This window comes from Magallana gigas, chromosome 8, assembly GCF_963853765.1.
Source record: "Magallana gigas chromosome 8, xbMagGiga1.1, whole genome shotgun sequence".
Lineage (NCBI taxonomy): Eukaryota > Metazoa > Mollusca > Bivalvia > Ostreida > Ostreidae > Magallana > Magallana gigas.
Genome location: NC_088860.1, coordinates 3,002,439 through 3,027,432, shown reverse-complemented (window position 1 = coordinate 3,027,432; position 24,994 = coordinate 3,002,439). Strand labels below are relative to the sequence as shown.

Genomic DNA, 24,994 nt, shown 5'->3' with positions numbered 1-24,994 from the left:
GGAGACCCTGATGATGGGTATACTGACCCTGGTTATTGGTGTACAGACTCTGGTGATGGGTACACAGATTCTGGTGAGACGTACTCTGACCCTGGTGATAGGTATGGAGACCCTGGTGATGGGTATACTGACCCTGGTTATGGGTGTACAGACTTTGGTGATGGGCACAGAGACTCTGGTGATACGCACTCTGACCCTGGTGATAGGTATGAAGACCCTGGTGATGGGTATACTGGCCCTGGTTATGGGTGTACAGACCCTGGTGATGGGCACGCTGATTCTGGTGATACGTACTCTGACCCTGGTGATAGGTATGGAGACCCTGGTGATGGGTATACTGGCCCTGATTACGGGTGTACAGACTCTGGTGATGGGCACACAGATTCTGGTGATACGTACTCTGACCCTGGTGATAGGTATGGAGACCCTGGTGATGGGTATACAGACCCTGGTTATGGGCACACAAACTCTGGTGATACGTACTCTGACCCTGGTGATAGGTATGGGACCCTGGTGATGGGCATACCGGCCCTGATTATGAGTATACAGACTCTGGTGATAGGCACACAGACTCTGGTGATACGTACTCTGACCCTGGTGATAGGTATGGAGACCCTGGTGATGGGCATACTGGCCCTTATTATGAGTATACATACCCTGGTGATGGGCACACAGACTCTGGTGATACGTACTCTGACCCTGGTGATAGGTATGGAGACCCTGGTGATGGGTATACTAACCCTGGTTATGGGTGTACAGACTCTGGTGATGGGCACACAGACTCTGGTTATACGTACTCTGACCCTGGTGATAGGTATGGAGACCCTGATGATGGGTATACTGACCCTGGTTATTGGTGTACAGACTCTGGTGATGGGTACACAGATTCTGGTGAGACGTACTCTGACCCTGGTGATAGGTATGGAGACCCTGTTGATGGGTATACTGGCCCTGGTTATGGGTGTACAGACTCTGGTGATGGGCACAGAGATTCTGGTGATACGTACTCTGACCCTGGTGATAGGTATGAAGACCCTGGTGATGGGTATACTGACCCTGGTTATGGGTGTACAGACTCTGGTGATAGGTCATGGGTAGATCTACAAGGGGTCAGTGACCTGTTCACCCCAAATCCCCCCCCCCCCCCAACAAAATAGGTCCTGAGTAAAAAAAAAAGGAAAATAGATTTCTCCTTTTTTCCCCTCCTAGTCTTGGATTTTTTCATTTATTTTGGACTAAGGTGTTTGTAGAACCTGGTGAAAGGAACAATGCACGAGATAATATTGGTTTACATAAATTCTTTATACTAGCATACATGTATGTAATGAAACCATGATATTTTGTTCAGGCACCTAGCATCGTAGCAAAGTGGGTTGAGGGCAGACTCATCCAATCTTGCCTTGAAAAAAATCCCAACTCAAAAATACTTTTTAAATAATTGAAAATCCTAATCCGTGGGGGTAGGGGGCTAAGTGTACCTTTGACTTCAATTTCACAGTTTATTTCCTCTCTTTCATTTCAAATTTTACATGGTCCCAAAAACATTGGGGGGGGGGGGGGGGGTGCAACTGTATGTTAATTTACTTTTTTATAAGTAAATTCAAGAAAAATATTTGCTGCAAGAAAACGTGTGCTGGAGGGGGGCAGTCCCGTCCCCCTGTCCCTGCCCCCATCCCCCCCCCCCCCCCCTCCGATGCTAAGTGCCTGTTGTTTTCCTGTAATATTGATTTTGATTGTTCTCTCAATTATTTATTAAATTTTTTGGTGTAAAATCTAATGTACATAACATTTTTATCACTTCTGATCATATTTTTCATATAAAAATCGCATTTTTAAATTGCACATATATCAGTTCGAAGTTCCTCCAAATAGCTTTCGAATTTCCTCCCAATCGTTTACCGATCCCGATGGAAAGTTGGTTCACGCATGCGCACATCCTGGTTATAGTGCCTGGTTATGGGATATAAAAAGTACCCTATTCTATACCTCGACCGCTTGCTACTTTCAGTTTTTCATTGAAATTGGATTCCGATCCCGATCTTATAACTTCTAACAAATCAAAGTACAAAAAGTATTGAAAGACAGGCTCTTATTTGACCGAACAAGTTTACATTGTAATCATATAGTTTTAATTTTTATTTTATTATTTTACTAGGAAACATCTCCATTGCCGGAGGGAGGTAGAGTTCTTTGTAATATCGAATCCCAAAGTTTGTTATTTAAGCTATAGTGTACGTCAAAAATGGAGGAGTAAAAGACGCGGTACAATACGAACCAATATTAATAAAAAGCGTATGTATCCATTTTAATAATGATAATACGAACACCCGAAAGTATTTTAATTGAAAAACCACTCAGTTTTTATTTATTTTTCTATCAGTATTTCGAACCAAACACAAATTAATGTTCATTTTAAGGGCCCTCCACGTCCTTGGAGATAGTTTCGCCCCAAATTCTATATTCCATAGAGATAAGGGCTTCTATAGCATGCATTCGAAAACTATAGAAGAAAAGGGATTAAAAGGGAAAATCAACTTTTAAAATGTATCGCAATTCATAACAGAAATTAAAGAACCTGCTGTTTTCGAACTCGGGACATGCAGATCAGTGAACCGAAGCTCAACTTTGAGAAAGACAACCAAATTTGGCGATGTAAACAGTTTCACAATGGGTTGGAATCGCCATGGTGTGACGTACATGCGCAGATCCAGAAAATATTTCCCGGGGGGGGGGGGGGGCGGTTATTTGAGTTTGCTGGGGAGGGGGGAGGTATGAGGCAAATTTTTGGTAAATTTATGGTATAATTTTAAAGAAATTTAAATTTACAGGAGGCTCTGGACCCCCTGACCCACCCTTTAGATCCGCACATGACGTAATGTCGTATAAAGTAAAATGAAAAGTCACGGTGCGTCGAGGATCCTTAAAACTGCACATATCTTCAGATACAACCCCTACACTATTTTAAACAATAAAATGCCTTTTTGATGATTCATGCGGGATATGAAGGTACCGACACTGCAGAAAAAATACATTACCCGCATAAGCGGGTTATGTAAATATTTTGTGCAATGATCGCTACCATGGAATTTAAGCCTGATATCATCACGATTATTTCGCGCAGTCCGTGATTTTTCTTAGGTTGCTTCAGGTTTCGACCGATTGATAAACTGGTTGGAACAGGATCGTAAAAAAACTAGACGATACAATATATAAATAGTGCCTTCAACTGTTATCCTCCCAGACAGGCACTATTTATTTTATTATACTGAACGTCTTAATTTTAGAGAATTTTTACTGCTTTACGTAAATTCTACGGTGAACCGTACGTGCATAATTTACGCGCATGTAACAATTCGTTTTATTATACTTTCACGTTAAATACTGAAATCTGATTGGTTTAGACGCAGTTGATAATCGTTCTATTATTCTCAGCGTTAGCAACACACTTAGCAACGGGTAACACAACGAATTGTTACATGCTCGTAAATCATGCGCGTACGTTTTGCCGTAGAATTCATGTCATTTCTATATAAAAGTAGTAAAAAATTGTTTAAAATTGAGACATTCAGTATAATGAAATAAATAGTGCCTGTTTGGGAGGATAACAGATGAAATTGACACCCCTCGAAAAAACCATTGTCAACCTCCGCTTCGCGTCGGTTGACAATTTCAACTGTTTCCCTCCCAAACAGGCACTATTTATATAGTGTTACCCGTTGCTAAGTGTGTTGCTAACGCTGAGGGTAATAGAACGGATTATCAACTGGGTCTAAACCAATAATATTTCAATATTTAACATGAAAGTATAATAATAGTAAATGGTACACAATAAGGTTAACCTCTAATGTCCCACACTGTGGTGGTTATTTGGTCATATTCATATAATGCAAAACATTTTCTTATGCAAACTTATTTTATAACAGGAAACAGCATAGTAGACTTACTAAGATAAGTGTATTTTCTTAAAACTTATTTCTCGTTTATGACTGTATGATACTATCGGCTTAATTTTGGATGTTGTCCCCTTCATTTTCTATCTCCGACGTCAAACTACAAACTATAAAAAAAAGTCACTGTGCGATCTTCCTAATATAGCGTTGAAAAGCGACAAAAACCTCGTATATTCGATCTAATTAAAATACCACGTATAAAGTTTAAATTCCACAATATGGTCAATTCTTAATTCTTTCCCAGCGGTCAAGAAGGGTTTACTATTGGCGTAACAGATTAACAGTAATTTATTAGATAAAATCACATAAAACACATTTATTACATAAAATTATTTCAAAATGTTAGATAAGTTACAAGGTTATTTCAACAATGAATCCAACCCACCCACTTTCAACATTGTTCAATATTCATCAAAAGGGGCTCAAAATAAGGTTTGGAATTTTCACAGCAAAGTATCTAAAAAAATATGTATTATGGCTATATATGCTCGATAGTTTAGAATCAAGCATTTGTACTGATTTAGACAAGCTTTGTGCATTTCATTTGAAAAATAGATACAAATTTTATACTGTCATATATACCAGCATTTAGCTTCTCAGCTCAAAGTTGGACATTGTCGCTCAGGTGTACGTGGGTGATATAACCCATGGACCGTTTGGGAATTTATATGGCGTAATATTTGCGACATTACATCTTATGGAAAGTAATTTAAGTTACATCTTTTTTCATCATGCATTTCCTTTCATAAGTGCAGAGTACTATTGTGGAAATATTTTAAAATTTCATTTATAAAAACTGGGTCTCACGTTATATTTCAGGGTTTTTTGTGTGAATCCAACATTTGATAATCTATTAGCCCTTTTCATTGGTGTACTGTACAACTGTACTTCATGATTCGATCAGTAAAGAAGATGGAATTTCATACACTCATCAAATATTTGGGGATAGGCCTACCAACAGCTGATCAAACATGGATTAGACGGACTCTTTATATACATAATTATGTAAACGAATGTTTAAAAATTTATTATATTCATGCTTCCAACAGCTTTCCTGTTTGATTTTAGAATAAACAGTTACTGATGTCAAATTTGTATTTAGAACACAGAGATTATGATTGAAGTTGATCTCAATCACGGCAATTCATGAGAAAGTACAGGCAGTATTTGTTGTAGATTTGGGCACACCTCGAGTATTGCTCGATTGCAGACAATTATTACATGCTATTTATATCATAGCATTAAAATGATGGCATATATTATGTCAATTACACAACAAGGGATGCATTTCTTTTTAGATATACTTCAAATTATATTTTCCGGAAATGTTAATGCTATTACCAATTTTACTTTTAGCTAGCTTAGAAGCGTTTCCTGTAGCAACATGGACTGAAAGCGACCGTGGTCCAATGATCCAACCCAGTTTGACTTAATGTCTTTGATTCCATGTAATGGGAACAACAAGGTAAATCAATACCTAAAGTTGTATATCGGATTTAAAAAAAAATATTTGTTTTTATTTACAATCTGCACGTGTGAAAGATCGAATTGAAACCGGTTATACCTTGTCATTTGTTGCGAGCCCTGTAGTCTGTAAACAATGAACACTTCGTGTGATTATGCTTTAGCTAAACAAAAATCAAACTGTAAATAATATCTAGATATGTCACCAATGGAGCAAGTACTGACATAGAAAACTTACCCAGTTATTCCGTTGGCAAGGAGTGAAGCATCATGTGACCCAAGTACAAAATGTACTTGTCCTGTTCATAATTTACTCCTCAATCGTAACTCAACCTTTTCAATTCTGAAAATCCAAAATATGAACTTGTATATTTTTTAAAGACTGTTTGTCCTTATTCTAAACTATTTATTCTTTGAAAATCAGGCAAACTGTACAGATGCTGACAGAAAGAAAGCTATATCTGCACACAAGGGTTTATTATCCCCTTGCACAACTTGTTGAGGGGATATAGCATTTCTGCTGTGCGTGTGTGTGTATGTATGTGTACGTGTCTTCTTAAGCTTAGAAGCAAGATTTAAAGAAAACCCTTGCACGGATATTTATCAAACTTTGTACACTTATTTGGCGTTGTAAAAGTACAAACCCTCTTAATTTTCAAGTCAATTAGTTGAATACTTTTCAATATATTGTAAAAATAGCACAATTTTAAACAGAAATTTTATATACGACTAGACAATAACTACTTTCGCTTCACTACTGTGAAACTAAAGTGAAAGTAAGCAGTTAAACTGTTCAAATCAACAACTTGATATTTTTGGGATTTAGATCTAGTACAGGTAAAAAAAAAATTGTAGTAGAGAGGGTTAGTACAATTTGGTCTCCTCAATTACATTGACATAACTGTATATACCTAAATAATGCATCCCCCACACTATAATTCATGTCGGAAGGGGATGCTCCGCTTAGCGGTGCCCTTGTTGCTATACATTTACATCCACCAAGTATGATTATCCCCTCTATTTCTGAAGAAACTTAAAGTTAATTAATTGATTGATGAAACCTACAGTGATCCAAGGAAAATCACGGACTGCTCGAAATTATCATAATGATGTCAGACCAAAATTCCTATAGGAAACGATTTGGCTATTTCTTTTAGCTAACGTACTGATGTATATAAACATTTATTTAGTGGATTTAACTTGCTTTTTACAATCAATTTATAAATTTGTTAAAAGAAAGATGTTAATATAAACAATAAAGTGCTTTGAGTATTTATGCAGGTCATAAAGGTAGCAATCATTGCAGAAAAAATTTACATAACCCACTAATGTGGGTTACGCACTTTTCTGCAATGTCGCCACCTTCATATCCCGCATAATCAGTACAGCGGTATGGTTTTCTATAACATCCGCACCTATTCACTCGTCCATGATTAAAAAGGTGTGTTTGGTTAGGCTATTGTGTATATATATACATATCCCGCATGATTCAAACATTTGGCAAGGTTAATGGAAACAAAGTTATTTAGAATATTTATTCCTGACAAAACAGTCTGTTAATATGTCTCCTTGTGTATCTATAAAGGCTAACCAGCTGATCATTGGTGTACTGTAGATTCCTAATTAAACACGAGGAATTAATATCCGTTTAAAATCGTGAGGAGCACATCTTTCGAATTTTTTAAATCTTGCTTTCATTTTTCTGACATATTTAAACTACATGAAACTTTGATAAAAATCCAGCATTCACAATTATATGTTCTTGCGATTTGATGAAAAAATGGCTGAATCAAGGAATTAAGTATTTGCGCAAATAAGGAATCTTCAGTTTTGTTAAATAGCTCCTCAAAACCTAGGCTGGCTCAACATTACAAAAAATTAAACATTTAAATTAGCTTAACAAATGTGTCTAAACATTTCTTGACTTTTTAAATGATTGACTTGTTTGACTCGAAATAAGACAAGGGATGAAATTCTACCTCTAACTGTGTAATCTATTGGTATGGATGTTAATGTAAGTAAAATATTTTGTTGGTATGGAAACAAAATACTGGGTACATGTACAGGATATTACAAATTTTCAAAATAATTTCAATATTAAATTTTACTTGATTAAAATTTAAAATTTTCAAGATCATTTATTTACAATAATCTATTTTTATTTCACCAGAGTAGTCCAAGCACAGCAATGGTTCCTGGGAGTCCTTGCAATTACTGTGGTGCTTATATTGGTGTACTCCACTCGGTACGATGGAACCATGAGACTGGAACCCAAACCACCACCCATTATGTCAGACCCCGACCCCAGGAAGAAGGTAACGGTCACATTCTGGGGTCGAAATGGCAACCATATGTTTGAGTATTCTACTCTGATAGGAGCAGCCAAGAGAAATAATATGACTCCAATTCTAGTGGAGTCCACCACCATCTGGAATATGTTTAAATTACCAATTGCAAAGGGCAGTGTGGAAAATCTGGATACATACAAGCGATATAAAGAGCAGCTGCCCTCAGGCTGGTGTAATATGACAGAGAGCCTGGACACCTCTCAGGGGGCATATCTAATGGGCTATCTACAATCCTGGAGGTATTTTGAAAATGTCAGGTTAGAACTTCGAAAGAAACATTTTGTATTTCATGATCATCTGAAAAAAGCTGCTATGGATTATATCGATAATGTAAGAAAGGAGCACAAAAAACAAGATGCTGTATTAGTGGCTGTTCACGTGAGGAGAGGAGATTTCGTGAGGCAAAAAAGAAAGGGCTATACTGTTGGCCCAATACCTTATTTTTATAGAGCCATGAATTATTTCAGGAAGAAGTACAAGAACGTATTGTTTATTCTGTGTAGCAATGATGTGATATGGTCGATGGACAATTTAGACGACTCTCCAGATGTCCATTACTCGCATAACACCGATGGGTATCTAGACTTTGCCATCATGGCGTCTTGTGATCACATGGTGATGAGTGCCGGCTCCTACTCTTGGTGGGCGGGGTACCTGTGTGGCGGTGATGTCATCTATTACCATGGTTACCCACAGCCAAACACAGTCATGGGAAACAACACAATACGGAAGGATTATTATCCGCCTTGGTGGATCCCACTCTGATGCCCATATATTGTATCACCCTTTGTATCCATTAATATAGTGTCCTCATATTATAACAGAATGAGTCAGGGTATATATGTAAAGTACAATCATTTGTACAGGCATGAATGTGTCTATATGTTAACGATGGACAACCATGTGTATGTTCTGGATTACACGTGTTTGATTTATATTTTATACAGTTTATTTTATAGCACTTGTACACATTACTCTCCTCAACATTACAATACCAAAAATGTTGTAAATTCCTTTTATTTTTTGTACATTTATTATATGATAATCATTTAATTTAAAGCTGCATTACCACCATGAAAATTTGTAGTAGAAAGCATCAGGTTTTTAGATTTACTATAAAAATGATCAGGTGGATGGCTCTAATTTAAAAAATATTATATCCCTTGGTTCATAGTGACTTTATGTTGTGTGATAAATTTTAGTGTACAGTAAAACACGGTTATAGCGAACACGCTTATAATGAATTGACGCTTACAGCGAAGTGAATTTCATTCCCCAAGACTATATTTCATGTTGTAAACTTGACGGATATAACGAATTACGCTTATAACGAAGTTAAATTGGCCGTCCCTGGGACTTCGTTATAAGCTTGTTTTACTGTATTTGATTACCATATGTCTTCTGTCATTGTTGAAAATGTTAATGAACAAATCAGTTGTGATGAACAAGTTTTAAAGAAAGTGATCAGACAAAACCTGGCAGAGAGAGTGTAGAACAAAACAGTGATTATAACTCAAAGTTAAAAGTTCTCTGTAAATAATAGGAGCCGTAGTATGTGCATCTTCATTGATGAAATCAATACTATAGAAAATTTATTATTATAGTTGTCAAATATCATCCATCACTCAACAATATAATACGACTGTGGAAAATAATGAACCAAATGTTATAATAGGTTTTGAAAAGTGTAACAGTTTTACTTCTATACTTACTAAGTATTAAGTATAATATGTTACGGTGCTACGGTTGTGGCGAGCACAGCAGGAATTACACATCTCTTGTGTCATTGTCAACTATGATATTTTGACAATTATTAGCTAACGTCAAAGAATTTGAGAGAGAGAGAGAGAGAGAGAGACAGACAGACAGAATATTTCTATGTTAAAAAGATATTACAAAATACATAGACTTGCTTCCCCTTAAAATCGTTCTTTACTTTCTTCTTTTTTATTTAGTTCACAATGACGAGGCTTTATTTTTTATAGCAATTTTACCAGTATATAATATTGTTTTTTAATATCTTCCTAACTTACACTTACTGTATATAAAACTAGTTTAAAATTGAATCGATATGCCTGTAAAGTATGGATCTTGCTTGTATATGTATATACATGTTTACCGGAAATCTCTAACCCCCCCCCATCAAAAAAAAAATAGTCATCTGAGGCAGACATTGCAGTTTATACTGAAATAGCAAAAACGTTTGATCCACCTCTAAATGTATAGAGGTGAAAGGGGTCTATTGTCTTCAAGCCTACGGTAAATTACGAGTTAAATGTCAGTCATTTTTGGCATAGCACTATGGGAGAAAGCATAAGAGAGCATTATGGAATGCTGCCAAAAAATTTTCTTAATGAATTTGTAGGTTTAGCTTGTTCTTTTTCCCAAGCGCACTGTTACATAGAGCTTGCTTTGCTTGATGGTGCAGTGCTTAGGCAAGCTGCGCTCACTATAAGTAAAACTGTGCCATTGACATTGTTGTGATATATGTTGACATGGCTTAATTATGATGATAATATAATTTTGAGATCATTTAAATAAAGATGATAAATGTGCACGAGGCCATGAACCAAACATTAGTCAGGAAAATTTACAATAGGTTTTTATTTACGTTTGGTTTATTTCACAGAGTTCTAAATGCTTTAAAAAGCATACATAGTTCAGTCAACAAGTGTCAGATTACACGTGTAATATCCTTATTTAACTTTCATCAAATATCAGTTCAATTGTTTGTAAAAACATCTTCTAGCTTATATCATTGGGTGTAAAATAAACTATGAAAATGAAGCTTTTATTTGTTTGTTTCTTTTAAATGATATTAAGTTGAAAGTTTTTATGAACTCTTATGGTTTTACTCTTAAACTTACTGTAAGTTTTGCAATGTTCTCAGAAAATCCAATTGCTTTATAGCACTTATAAGTAATTAGATAAAGTTGAAGCTAGTTATAGGGGAAAAATTGATATAAGTGAATTGAATGAAACAATGAGCAAAAGTCAATATTGCTTAAAAGTTTTACATATTACTATTATGGGCAAACTGATTTATAATACAGTACTTTTACCTACACAAGATTCCTAATTTAAGGAAGGTTTACAACAGAACTTTCTTTTGTTGTTTCTTGGCTATATGCAACATTTGTGTTCATTTCAGAAATCTTTTAACAGAGCCCTTATACAGTCTGGGCACATACGTGGGCTTAAGTTTTTAACCCTTAATCACAAACATAAAAAGCAATGTAAGAGAGAAACGAAGCAATTATTTAATATTCTATAAAAAGATGTACAAGAATCAATTATCACAACATTTTACATACATATATAGTAAAAGAAAACTACCTGGTACACACAATATGTACAGAGGCGATGCGGTCCGATCACCCCATAGAAATCATGGAAGCATGCTTTTAGGTAAAAAAATTTATAGGTTTATACATGTATTTCAAGTCAAATGCAAAAATTAAAATATTTAAACGACTACCAAATTTAGACTTTGAGATGACTCAAATGAGAAGTTTTATCCTTTTTTTTTTTTTTTATATCATCAGTACTTTTCTAGTCAATTATTACAATATTTAAAAAAAAACTGTTCAGAAGTCATCGTATAACAAATACAGTTTCTCTTGTTCATCTTGAAAAAGTGTTTATTGTCTTGAGAATTACATAGAAAAAACAGCAATTAAAATCGATAAATTGATGTCATAAAAGTTGAATTTGATTATGTGAATAGAAACAATGCCATTAAAAGCACAGGGTAAATCAGTAAAAGTGTAGAGTAAAATTCTTCATATAAAAAATTTAAAACACAAAATAAACTAAATAAAATAAAAGTTTAAACTTGATATAAAAAGAAAACATACATAGATATGATTGATCTCCAACAGTTGTAAATAAATTAGTTCATAGTAACAAGGAAATATGAGTGGACTTTACAATCGTTATCTTTGGTCATTTGACTCTAAATGCAGATCTACATATACCGGTAGTTTGTTATAATGCTGTATAGACAAGTTACCGAGGGCAGGTCTACATAGAGAATTCATGTAATGCTGCAGAATAAGCCTTGTTAGAGAATGATGACCATAACAAATTAATATCATTGTTACATGTATTACACAGCAAGCAGTTTATATAGAATGTCCCTTGTACCGTGTTACACAGTTATTATTTTTTGATTATTCCTAAATGTCTTTATACTACAGCATCTATATCAACAGGCCATGAAATAAGAGAATGTTAATACAGTACATGTTATTGTACAATGATTGATACTTAACTTCATACAAAATCCTCAAATATCTCTATGATATTCAAATCATAATACTGCTTCAATAACGCTTAACAGTGATGGCAGACAAAGGATTTAACACAAAATCAACAATAAAAGAAGTTCCCAGCATAAAAGTATCGACATGAATTACATTCAGAATCGGACTGCATTAGAAATCTTCTGTATAAAACATATAAATGAAAAGTAAAGAGTCCATGGTAGAATCAAAGGCTGCGCTGTAAGTGATGTCTGTTTAGAGAACTGTTCGAGAGAATGGCGTTGATCCAGTACCCTGATTTCATGGAGACATGCAGCTTCCACGCCATCTAGTGGTGGTCGTGTTTCTGTAAAACATACACAGATTTCCCATTAAAAAACATATTGATCTTATTATTCATAAGAAATCGCTTGGAATAAACAAAAAGCAAATTTAATAGATTTTCACATTTAAATATGACCCAACACTATTATTTTTTTTATGTATACTTTACTGTACTATAGTAAATTATCAAGCCACTTTTTATCTCTAAAAATACCTTCTGTGGACAAAAAATATATTAGTTAATCAAGCTTCCAAAAGTACTTTTAAAAATGTTTAAAAGCTGTGAAATTGATGTTAGGCAATTCAAAAAAGAATCCAGCCATTCAGTTTTTTAAGTGTTTGAAATAGAAGAAAAAAGTAACGGTAAGTCTTTGCTAGATGTGCGTTTATCCCAGTAATATTAGTTGGAGTAATATTAACTTTACTGGGCTTTTTATTCAATGTGCTTCCCTTCAATTCTTTATTACAAAGCACCCTATATTGTCACTCATATATATACAAACCTAATGCATGCTGTGCTTGTCCTTCAAATACATAACATAAATAATATCTTCAAATACTTATAAAGGTAAATTTTATGGCATAAAATTCTTGCATCATGAAATCCTTTCTCTAAATATGTTGCTATTTGTTTTTTATACAAAACATTGTCTTATCAGAGACTTAATGCTACATATAAACTGCAACTTCTCCAGCCTTTCAGACAATTTGAAGAAAACACTGAAATCAGAATGTATAACATTGAAATCTATGACATCACCCTTCTTTACATAAAGTTGGAGCATTAATACAGGGCAGTGTAAACTATGTTGGGATTTGAGTTAAGCTTCTTTAATTTTAACATCACAAAAGAAAATAAAGGCTTCTAGGCATTTTTTTTTTGTGTAACTTGATAAAAGGGAACTCAATTTTGTATAAGTTTTGAACATCCAGTGATGTTTAGACATTGCCCTGAAAGGCATATATGTGTTTTACTAAACTATATCATAAAGGCATGAGAAGTCGCTATTGCATACAAATATACTGGTATGTGTTTAAATATTATTTAACATTCGAGGTTATAAAGTTATAAAAATATTAAAGAAGAAATAGAGAAACTATATATGATTTAGGAACAGGACTAGCAGCTACAGTATAATCCCTAGCAATGATACTGAATACAGACTATCTCATCTCAAAAGATACATTTTGCAAGCATATGATGTAGTTCATATATGAAGGTGCACATCTTCAACCGTGACAAGGTCTGAATAACACACTGCAGAACTACAGCTCCCCAAAGAAAAACCGTCTACCAGTAAGTCTTTAATTTAAACTTTTCTAAAAACCTTGAAAATGTAACATCTTTTATATGCATGATGCATTTTGAATCTAAATAGACCAAGATAAAACAACCCTAAATTGTCCCATCCCTTATGTTGTTACAACCGCCAAAAACGGTTTAATTAAGCATTAGGAGGAATTGTTTGGGGTTACTGCATGCAAATAGGTAATGATGAAGATCTGGCCACTGTGTACATCACAAATCTCAACGGAATATCAGAATTTACAGAATGATGACTGCCCATGTACAACATTCCTAGGAATCATTATTTATAAATTTAACAGTAAAACATAACACCCACAATTTTTTTCACTCAATAATTTCTGGTATCATAAGCTAGCTCCAGATTTAGCAACAAATGGATTTTTAAAATATTTGGATGCACTTTTTTCCAAGACATGGCAATTTTACACAAAAACTAGATTAATTTGCTAGTTATCATAAAATCGATATAACGGTAGATACACATGTAAGAATAAATCAACAGTATGCACATATATTGAAATTTAACATGCAAGTTACATATTTTAAAATATATCCTTTTCTTTTTACTATGAATGAATCAAAAAAACAAAATGAAACCTAGCAATAAGAGCCCTAGCATTGGTAAAGCAGGTTTGGTATAAAATCAAAAAATAAAACTTACGCTCATACATATCCAGATTTTGACTAAGCAAAAACAACATGAAAGTTAATTTGGCAAAGGTAAGCAGAGATAGCAACCTGCCATCTAAAGATCTAATGACATTTTAAACATGCATGTGAATACTTGTTGGATATTGAATATTCTTTCCGCTATGGCTACGATATCGTGACATTGACCAGCGACCGAGTCCTGCCCATTATAGTCCTCTCTAATTACATCTTGCCCGATTGATTCTTGTATGTCTATATTACTGGATGACTAGTTGACTATTTTATTTCCTTACAATGATATATGCTGGTAAATAAAGCAATTGCTGCAATAACATGCTAGTACATTGATTCATACAACTATTCTGCTGGGACATAAAGTTGGTGTAATGATATATATCATTAGATATACTAGTTGACTTGATATACACATAATATGACAGTAAATCACTCCATCACAATGATATCCACACTTAACAACTCACCATTTTATCATCCTTCTTTGTGTTGTTCTCAAAGAACATGAAGTCCTGTAAAAAGAGCAGAAAATTTCAATCGATTTTATTGATAGTACATTTAATCATTGATAGTACATCATTTACATTGTATATGGATATTATACATGTAGTATTCAACTATTAGGAAACATGGAATCCATTTTCATGATGTTTCTGATGACATCAATATTTTTTATATGGAATACACATTGTTTTTCCAATCTTAAGTACCGCTAATATTTTAACACTAACCTATCTTGCACTATTATCAAATGAATACTGTATGATGGGTTATTTTTGCCCTGTTTTTATTTTGCCCTTTTACCCTTACAAATGGTTTCACCCTGTCTTGAGTTTGCCCAAACATGGAGGAAAATTTCCCTGTATACAATAAAGTTTATGCTAAACGTTACACTGACCAGGAGGAACACTGCTCCCAGAAGAGTGGCCTTGACATTCACGTCCAGATCCAGGGGGAAGGAGATTCCAAAGTTGTCGGCATCGGTAAACAACTCCTTGCCCAGTCCCGACCACTGCTTGGTGACACGCCCAACATAGGTCTCCTCATCAGGGGCGTAGACCTGAGAAACAGAAAGTAAACGCATCAAACAGAAAGTAAAATGATCAAATATAATAATTATTTATTACCATTAGATATAAATGTTGAAATATTTTAAAGATTTTTTCAATGGAAAAGCCAAAACAAGAGGATTTCAGTGCTCAGTGTTTAATGAAATTCTCCAGTAAAGAAGACATCATACTCACATCAAACTCAATGTCACCACAGATGTTGAGTTGACAACAGGGTCCTTTAATCCTGAGCACGGTCTCCCCTTCCGCGTTCTCGATCCTCATCCGCGGCTTGCACAGGCTCCATGACTGACACACGTAACCGGCCACCTTACCAGGGGGAGCCTCCACTGTCACTTTCTGTAAACAAAGGAGGTCATCACATCAGCAATCACTCATATCTGTAGTACATAGTGTCTGTAGTACATACTGTAAACTTACTGTACATATTGTAAACTTACCGTACATACTGTAAACTTACCGTATATACTGTAAACTTACCATACATACTGTAAACTTACCGTACATACTGTCACTTTCTGTAAACATGGGAGGTCACTTAAACAACACTCATGTCCATACTACATACACTAAATATATTAGTGAACTCAATACTTAGCACAGTCTTCCTCTGCATCTGATTTATAAATTTAGTCATAAATTTGCGGCTATTCTGATTGATCAATAAGGCAAACTCTTCTAAGTGAATTGGTATTTGTGTTTTAACAATATGTTTGTGTGTATGGTAATTCACTTAGGTGACAAGAAGCTTTGAAAAAGATGCTAGAGGCGCCATAATGTGTACAATGAAGACTACCAAATGGCACTTTATAAATGACACCCTAGTTTGTAATTGACAACCTGTCCCTTGAATGAAGAATTGTCCACACTTATCTCTACGAAACACTTCTACTTCCTAGTTCCTTTAAAATGTGAATACCACATTCAAAGGTAACTGTGATTAAACAATGAAAGCTAAAATCCACACAGGCACATGTAAAGCTGTTCAGAAACATCTAATGATACACCTCAAAGTTGAAGTCTATACCACCTGTTATAAAGGACTTACCTGAAGACAGCAAGGGCACCAGCAGGTGCTACACCTAAGCGGTCTGGACAGGTGGATAACTTCATGATTCTGGTTGTTCAGAATTTTCATGTCAAAAGGTCGGGAGGCTCCACAGCAGTTCCTGGTACAGCAGCAGGTGTCTGTAGAGACAGAAAGTATACATATAGACATAGCTCCTAGCATCCTCAGGTGTCTGTAGAGACAGAAAGTATACATACAGACATAGCTCCTAGCCTCCTTCTGGACATAAAACAAGCACAGACAATTCCTGTTACAGATAGGCGTCTGCAGAACCAGGAAGTAAACATACAGACACAGCTCATGTTAGACAGTTCCTGGTAGCAAGTGTCTGTTGAGATAGGAAGCAAACATACAGACACAACTTGAGTTAGAAATAACAAGCATTAAGACACCCCTGGTAAAGAAGCAGGTGCCTATAGAAATAGGAAACAGACATAGCTTGTGTTAGACATAAAACAAACACAAACTAGCAACTAGACATCATTGCGATGGTGACCATCTCAAAGGGCCCAGCTTAAATAATGGACAATAGAATGAAAGGCATTTCAGAGAATTTTGCTTTGACCTTGAACTATAACTTAGAAATTTCCAGCTGGCATAAAACTTTAAATTCAATCTCATTACCCCTTATAAACAGGCATTTTTGTTCAACCTGAGCATGATTAAACAAATGGGAAATAATCTACAGTCTTAAACTGATAATACAGAGATCTGCTATGACCTTCACATTGAATTGTTTCAAATTATAAAGTTGCTGCACACCATTAACCCAAAAGCTCTGTTAATGTGAAGAAGGAGCCAAATAGGGCCAAGTGGAGAGTATATCATTGCTCTGAAAAAAGATTGTAGCTTTATCAAATATAACCTTGACACTTGACCTACAACAACATTCAAGGTTACTGCACACCCTTTCACTAAGTGCACTCTGTGAGTGAAGATTGAGGCAGATTGGACCAAGGGGTGAGAAGATATGCTATGGACAAGGATTTTTCATATAATTCTACCATGACCTTCAGCCTCGATCTAGAAATATTGTTCAAGGTCAATGCACACTCTTTACCCAAAACTCTGTGGGAGAAGTTTGAGCCATATTTGGCCAAGGGGAGAGAAGATATGCTCCAGACAAGCGATCAAGAGACAGACAGACAGAGACGGAAGGAAGGATGGACAGACAGACTGATCACTATAAGGCGCCCGCAGAGTGGGGCCCTAATTAATGGTATGTTTTAAAACCGCATGTGTCTGTAGAGATAGGATGTTTACATATAAACACAGCTTGTGTTGGACATAACACAGACACAGACAGCCAGTTCCTGGTAGCAGATTAAAAGTTTACATATAGACACAGATTGTGTTAAACATAAAACAGATACAGACATGTCCTGGTAGCAGTTGTCTGTAGAGATAGGAAGCAGACATACAGACAAAGCTTGGGTTAGACATCAAACACACAATTCCTGTCTGTGTCTGTACTTGTGTGTGTCTGTAGAGATAGGAAGCAGACATACAGACAAAACTTGTGTTAGACATGAAACACACAATTCCTGGTACAGCAGCAGATGTCTCTACTAGAAGACATATAGACACTACTAATTACAATCATTAAATGGAACACAAACAACATTTTGACCACATTTATTTCCTGTAAATTAGAAATTAAAGCTATACACGCTATAATTTACGTCAATTTTGAATGACAGTGAAAACGCATGTGTTTGTCTACTTATAAAAGTTATCCTTAATCTGTAAATTACAATGGTGAATTCTATCTCGCTACAAAGATAAAGATTTTTAATTGTTAATTTTCCTGCCAGGAAAATATACCTTTTCATGAATATTGATGAAGGAAGAGCGAAACCGACCTCATTGCGCATGTCCGCGGAGAATCAGATGGTCGTTATTGTTTGCCTGATTAAATATCCAACTTGATTTTTAATATGCTTAACAGTTGTTAATTTGAAATACATACATGGATAGTAAGTAAAATACGTTTGTCATTCACGATACCCTTACTTTTGCAATAACACTTATAGGATCTATAAATAGTACATAGGGGAACACACAGGTCTACGTCATTTTTTTAAAGGAAGTATTCATATTTACTCACAGGCTTATATTTTTTTCTTTTGTTTGTACTCGTATATCGGACAAAATGCTTTACTGAAAATATCAACTATCATAATTATGAAGATGTTGACCCTTCACCAGTTTTTGTATGATAGACTAAATTTAGCTGTCGATATCACGTGATAGATTGATATTCACGAGGAAGCATTACTTTCCTGGCAGGAAAATAAATATTGTTTATTGTTTAATATTTGATATATTTGTTACGTGATCGAATTGAGCATTATAATTAACAGCATAAAGGTAACTTTAATTAGTAATCAAACACATACATTTTCCCTGTTATTCAAAATTAACGCAAATTATAGCGTGTATAGCTTTAAATTTTATTCATCTTATAAACAAAGTTCTGACCCCATTTTCAGGTACTGTAGATACTCTCACTTTTATTTCATTTCTTTACTCACCCTCCACTGCATGGAAAATCCTCTGCCCCAAGGAGTTCAAAATCTCATACTTGTTATTGGTCTCAAATCCAGTAAAAGCTGAAAATAACAGACATAATTCTGTAAAACTGAGAAAAAATAATAGAAAACCGTATAGCTGATATTTAATGGTATAATCATATCAATATCTGTAATGAATTTATTTATTTTTTTGTCTACCTTTGAAACTTAAAAGCAACAAATTTTTAAATAAGTTTCAATCTTTTTATCTATATATTTGATTTCCTGTTTGAACCTCTCATAGAATTACTTCTTTGTATGTCTTTGATCATTTTTAAAACTACTTACATGGTCATACTTATATTACAAGTACTTCTTGCCTGAATAACTGTAACCAACTTATTTACCTGTTGGGTCCTCCAATCAATATTCAATCAAAGCTTAAAGGGTATCTACTTTAATTTTCAATTACCCTCAAGGGCCTCTATAATACCATAATTATCTCAAATGCAAAAGCTTTTACTTTTAGTTTCAAATGAATTGAGCTCTACTTTAAGCTTCAGTTACTTTCACTTTGCATTACCTTCGAGAGCCTCTACTTTCTGTTTAATCAGCAGCTGATCCACCTGTGCCAGGTACTCGAGTCCCTTGGGACAGTTAGCAGGAACCTGTGTGGGGGCGGCCATCCAGCCTCCAGGGGCCCCGGGCATGCCTACGTAACAGGAAGGCAAAATATCACATACAGAAAGGATGTCAAATTTAGGTTGAATTACAATTAATAGTCTTAATTACATAAACATCGTTTATCAGATTGAGTCCTTTAATACTGTGGAATCATTTAAGTTTGTGGGGGGGGGGGGGGGGGGGGGCAATTTCCAGAGTTGTCAAATTCTTTTCGGTTTCAGTCAATGTCATTTGGATTTACTTGCATCCATGAAAAGAGGAATATATACAGCTAGCATCTACTGCATGAAACAGAGATCGAAATGTTTCCTAAGTTGAAAAGGAGGTAAATTTGTGGTTGGGTGAGGAGTTTTCATGGCATCAATAAAAACTGAGCCACCACGAATATTGATACTGGTGACTCCACAGTATAACAATGGTAATGATGACACATAAAAATCTAACAAAACATTAATACATGGCATAACACATATTGATTAAATCACTCAAAGCTCCTGGAATTTTTAATGCACATTTTTTTTTACCAATTTCATTAAATTTTTAGCCTGTAGAAGACTTAAAACAATCTAACTGAAGTTAATAACGTAAAACCGAGTCTCAAAAGTACATGTATGTACCGTAAACCAACTTTTATTCGCGACGACATTATTTCGCAATTTACTTCCGATAAACTGGTTCGTGACAACATGTTCGCGACCAAGCCTTATCCAAACTCATATTGTTAAAACTACCATATGACAAGGACTGGTTCAAGGTGAGAAATATTCGCAAAGATGTGGCTTTTGCGAACCTCACAAAAATTCTTGTACACGAATAAAGGTTGGTTTACAATAACCACATTAAAACCTCTGGTCAGAATGAGCTACTGAGCAGACTAGATTTAAACAGTTACAGCGGTCACTCAATGATTACTAAAGCAGTAGTAGAGCTGTTACATGGACACCTGTACACGCTTTACCTGGCTGTGTGGGGTAGCTGGAGGGGACCTCCTCTGTCAAAAAATCAGTCTAAACGCTCACCATATTGTAAAAGAACACTACGAAACGACAATGGCATGAATGACCCTCATCTCACCTCCTTAATGGCCACCCCATCCCAAATCAAGGATTTACAAAACTACTATAGTGCACTATAGTACCTGGTACATACAGTCTCAAATGAAATTTATAAAACAAAAAAAAATTGTTGAACTTTGCACCAGTTTACCACAAGTTTGGATAAACTACCTATTGCATAAACTTCTTGACATTTCTCTAAGATAATCAAATAAAAATAGATAAGTTAACGTTTACATTATTGCAGCTACATAAACTAGTTCCCTGACCTGCAGCGGCTGGCTGGGCCTGTACTGGTGCCCCTGGTGGTGGAGGCCCGCCTCCTGCCATCTCAGATTTGGGGTAAGACATGGTCAGCGGATGGTACTCGATCTGTAAAAAATAAAACTCAGTAAGGTACACACAAAGGTTTACATCTCAAACTAAGTCGGTACTTAGAAAGAATATAAATCAATACACACAAAGATTTACATTCAAGTCCTGGGCTTATAATCAAGGATTTACATGCGTGTGATGGGTGTGGAATGAATAACATGTGTATCTGTTTGTAATCGACATTATTTGACATATAAACAGGTACATATGATTATGTATTGAAGGCAATCCCTCTGTCTGCAGTCTTAACTTCCTGTATCATTTTTGATCCCAGTAGGAAATAAGACAGAGTGGATTTACAATAAGTCTATATATGCCGGAACAGAATATAAATAGTTATGGATACAGATCATCGCGCCACCCAAATTAACCTACAACTTGTATTCTTTCAAATTAACATGTATATCTAATTGTCCCACCTAAACTCACACCGGTATCTAACACTATATTGTAGACTGAATATTAGAAGGATTTCCACTTCAGATTTGTTAGAATTTTTAAATATTTTTTTTGGGGGGGGGGGGGGGATTCTTACAGTAAACAAATGGTTTGCTACTGAGCTGTAGGTAATTTAATTTGCTATTTCTTGTACCAGGCGGTATATGGTGGGAAACTGTGTATTAAAGTACTACCAAAAATTCCTATGGTTTAAAAAAATATGTCATTATCTTTAGAGCTTCTGTATGCTATAACCATACACATGTAGATCTCCTACCATATTATCAATAATTGACATACTCTAACCTTATATTATTGATATTGTTATGAGGAGTATCTATCAACTGCAGAATGCCAAACAGCTTGCTCTGCACAAGGGAGATAATTAGCAATATTTATCATCTCTGTCCCACTTTTATTCACTGCACTTCACATTGTATTTTTTGTATGTGTCTGATGATTTAACTTTTTTAACCTCATACATGTTTACGAATTATGCTTGTTATGTTGTCCTCCCAACGGATCCATCAAATCGCTTTTATTTTTTTTCATTTTCATAGTACTATATAATGAATCAATCCTAGAGCAAGATAAAAAACTAGTCATGTTTTCCCTCTCTGGGATTTAAAGCAGTATATCCTAAAGTGGGTCCACTTTCAGTGGGATCAGAATTAGTATCCCACAATAGGACCAGAAATAGAATTTACATATCACCATCTTGAATGGGATAACAAACAGTGTGCCATCACTCTACAACAGAAGCAAACCCTGTCTTACCACTGAAGACAACTGTTCAAGAAATAAGGCCACAAACAAGAATATACATGTACAAGTGCAATATATACAAATCTGTTTTTTGAGAGGTGAGATAGTCTTACCCTTATATCTCTGAGTGACAATTGAGAATGTATGGTTTGTTTTGAAGAGAAAAACAAACACTTAATGCAGGTAACCATAAACTGAACAGCTATATACAGAGATAAATCAAGTAGATTCAGCGCCATGTGTCATGTTTGTGAACTTCACAAAAAAATATATCTAACTTTCTTAAAGTAATTTCAAATGTTCAAAGCATTACATTATGCCGTGCCTGTATTCCAACAATTAACCAAATTCTGGATTAGTGAATGCCTCAATAAACATTATCACCAATCTGTTTGTCTATCTAACCATGTGGTTAACGTCTTGTAGTTACACAATACTTCACTACTTGTACTTACAAGAAATTCTTACCTGCAAGTATTCTATAGCCAAAATACTACGGTTTTATGAATTCAAGACATACAAGGTCAAATACTGTAACTCACTGTTTAATACGCATTTAAAAGCTATCGAACGATCTGTAATTACTTTTAAGTACATGTATTTTAATCATCTATGATTGAAAAAAGAAAACATTTTGCAATAACCTTCGACCCACATACCTGTTTAAATATCTTTTCACTTACCTCTACAGAAGTGATCTATTTAAATATCCCGACTATTTTTTGCTCTCGCTATGACGCTATTCTGATCAATGTTTGAATATTGCAGTGTTAACGTCACAGTGTTTGGGCCTTGTTACTTAGTACGCAGCAGATATTAGCGGTTAAACTTCACTGGAGGTCGGGTATACACATGTGAAGCCAAGATCTTTAATCATGACTATCACCATTTAAATGTGCTTCACTAAAGATTTCTGTCAAAACCGACTCATCATATAAATATGTATTGAAATTATAGAGGACTTATTTTTATAACAATATCATTGGATTTCACAATGTAACGATTGTTCATAAAAATAAAAATGTTGATTTGCCAGTAACGTGTCAAGAACAGCTAGGTTTGGGATAGTCATTAGCCTGATGAATACCCATACTTAACCAATACACAGGATGTGAATTGAAATCTTGTTTTATTATATTGATCTTAGAAAAACAAATACAGAATTGTGATTCGTTCAAATTGTGATAATAATCAATATATACCTTATTTGTTCAAGTAGATTCGCTGAACATAAATTTACAGTTTTTCTTCAAATCTTTATGATTAAGGGAAGTTTTTATGCTGGCCTTTCAAACATATTTCTGAATTGTCATATACATAATACAATACTATGAAAAATTATTTTTACACAACTGTACTGGCGTCAGTACTGTATTTGTACATAACGTACGGCGTGGCCAAATGAGCCAAGTAATTGTGAACAAGTGTACAGTGAAGTAATGACATACTACGCATTAAGAACATTAGGCTATGTGTATATCTTGTATATTTTCCTTTTTTTTAATTTTCTTTTACGGATACAAGAGTAATTTTGAAGTCTGCTTCGATTCATCAACGTTATCACGGTTATGCGCGTTACGATACATTCACATCTTATCAAAGGAGTAAAAGGACATAATATTATAGCAAACAGTTTGACATTTTTCTTAGTGATTCGAATGTTTATCAAAACATGCTAAAATCAAGATGATTAAAAGTATTTACCTACAAACTCTGCCTCTGGACAACGCCTTGCAAAACTTTCAGTGTTTTTGTTCAGGTCGGGTCTAGAAGTTGAAACTGGAACGGCTCGATGTTCCGGACGGTGAAGAGGTGGTCATTTTAAACTATATTAATCTTCTCTGACAGAATTGCTCTGCATAAATATAAAGCAAATGTTCAAATTTCTAAGCTAATATAAATGCATTAATTTTTCTTCATTAAATAATACATTTATAATAGCTAAAGACATCATATCCAAAAGTGCCTGTTTCTATTTCTAGTCACTGGTAATTTTCGTTTAAACACGGTTTTGGAGCGAAATGATGGGAAAAAGCGATATTTATCTCTTTTTTTCATGAACAACGAAAAATGATTTGTCAAAACTCGAATGTCAGATTGATGTTTTAAGAAAACAGACCGAATTGTAGAGAAAGGTATGTACCGGTAGATATATCTTCAAACCTAAAACATACGTTACTGCGACGTCAATGACGTGGTCTCCAAACGTCAATTATCTTACGTAATCAAAGTTCCATAAAAATTACTAGTAAATGGATTCTATGATAATAGTAATTATATCAAGTTTATAAACTCATTGATTGCAAATTACTATACTTTTCAACTTAATCACATCGAAAAGTATTCATGACAATACATGTATTTCCCTTTTTATTTTTTTCGGGTAGAATAATTATATAGTGCTTCAATTTGTGTCACTGAAAGAGGAAAAGAAAAGTCATTTTCGACGCTTAGTGCAAATTTTGTAAAGGGAAATATACATGTAGGAGCAAAGCACTGTTACAAGCCTATAATAATTAATCATGTCTAAACCTAAAATTTACTATAATCGGTTTAAAAAAAAAAGAAGGAAATTCTGAATTCGATGTTGCCGATGATGATTTACAGTTCAAAAGTTGATATTGTAACCGATATTGTAACGTCAATTATTTAAAAACAGGGTATATGTAACTCAAAAATCTTTTTTATTTTTCTTATTT

At 34.8% G+C, this 24,994-nt stretch overlaps 2 protein-coding genes across 9 annotated transcripts; one reads left to right on the top strand and one right to left on the bottom strand.

The window, feature by feature from the left end:
- The first annotated feature begins 5,278 nt into the window (after positions 1 to 5,278).
- Positions 5,279 to 10,549, top strand: LOC117689798 (galactoside alpha-(1,2)-fucosyltransferase 1). Its single transcript, XM_034471847.2, has 2 exons — positions 5,279 to 5,415; positions 7,585 to 10,549. The coding sequence occupies exons 1-2, from the start codon at positions 5,402 to 5,404 to the stop codon at positions 8,525 to 8,527; spliced, it is 957 nt and encodes a 318-aa protein (XP_034327738.1). The 5' UTR covers positions 5,279 to 5,401; the 3' UTR covers positions 8,528 to 10,549.
- A 452-nt stretch (positions 10,550 to 11,001) lies between these two features.
- LOC117689800 (phospholipid scramblase 1) lies at positions 11,002 to 24,143 on the bottom strand. 8 transcript variants are annotated; one of them, XM_066068805.1, is made up of 12 exons: positions 24,000 to 24,143; positions 20,987 to 21,089; positions 20,621 to 20,653; positions 19,562 to 19,690; positions 19,000 to 19,077; positions 16,445 to 16,584; positions 15,571 to 15,735; positions 15,225 to 15,386; positions 14,794 to 14,838; positions 14,322 to 14,344; positions 12,855 to 12,875; positions 11,002 to 12,373 (listed from the first exon to the last, which is right to left on the bottom strand). In XM_066068805.1, the coding sequence occupies exons 2-10, from the start codon at positions 21,066 to 21,068 to the stop codon at positions 14,324 to 14,326; spliced, it is 855 nt and encodes a 284-aa protein (XP_065924877.1). In that variant the 5' UTR covers positions 21,069 to 21,089; positions 24,000 to 24,143; the 3' UTR covers positions 11,002 to 12,373; positions 12,855 to 12,875; positions 14,322 to 14,323. The 8 variants fall into 8 exon arrangements, with proteins under 8 accessions (XP_065924877.1, XP_065924876.1, XP_065924874.1 ...); XM_066068804.1 differs by lacking the exon at positions 12,855 to 12,875; XM_066068802.1 differs by lacking the exon at positions 14,322 to 14,344.
- Positions 24,144 to 24,994: the final 851 nt, after the last annotated feature.

Coding starts and splice junctions, on each gene's coding strand:
- LOC117689800 (XM_066068805.1), bottom strand. CDS start 21,068: ATGTCTTACCCCAAATCTGAGATGGCAGGAGGCGGGCCTCCACCACCA. Junction 19,078..19,561: donor GAAAGTAGAGGCTCTCGAAG/GTAATGCAAAGT, acceptor TGTTATTTTCAG/CTTTTACTGGATTTGAGACC. Junction 14,345..14,793: donor CAAAGAAGGATGATAAAATG/GTGAGTTGTTAA, acceptor GTTTTTGCTTAG/TCAAAATCTGGATATGTATG.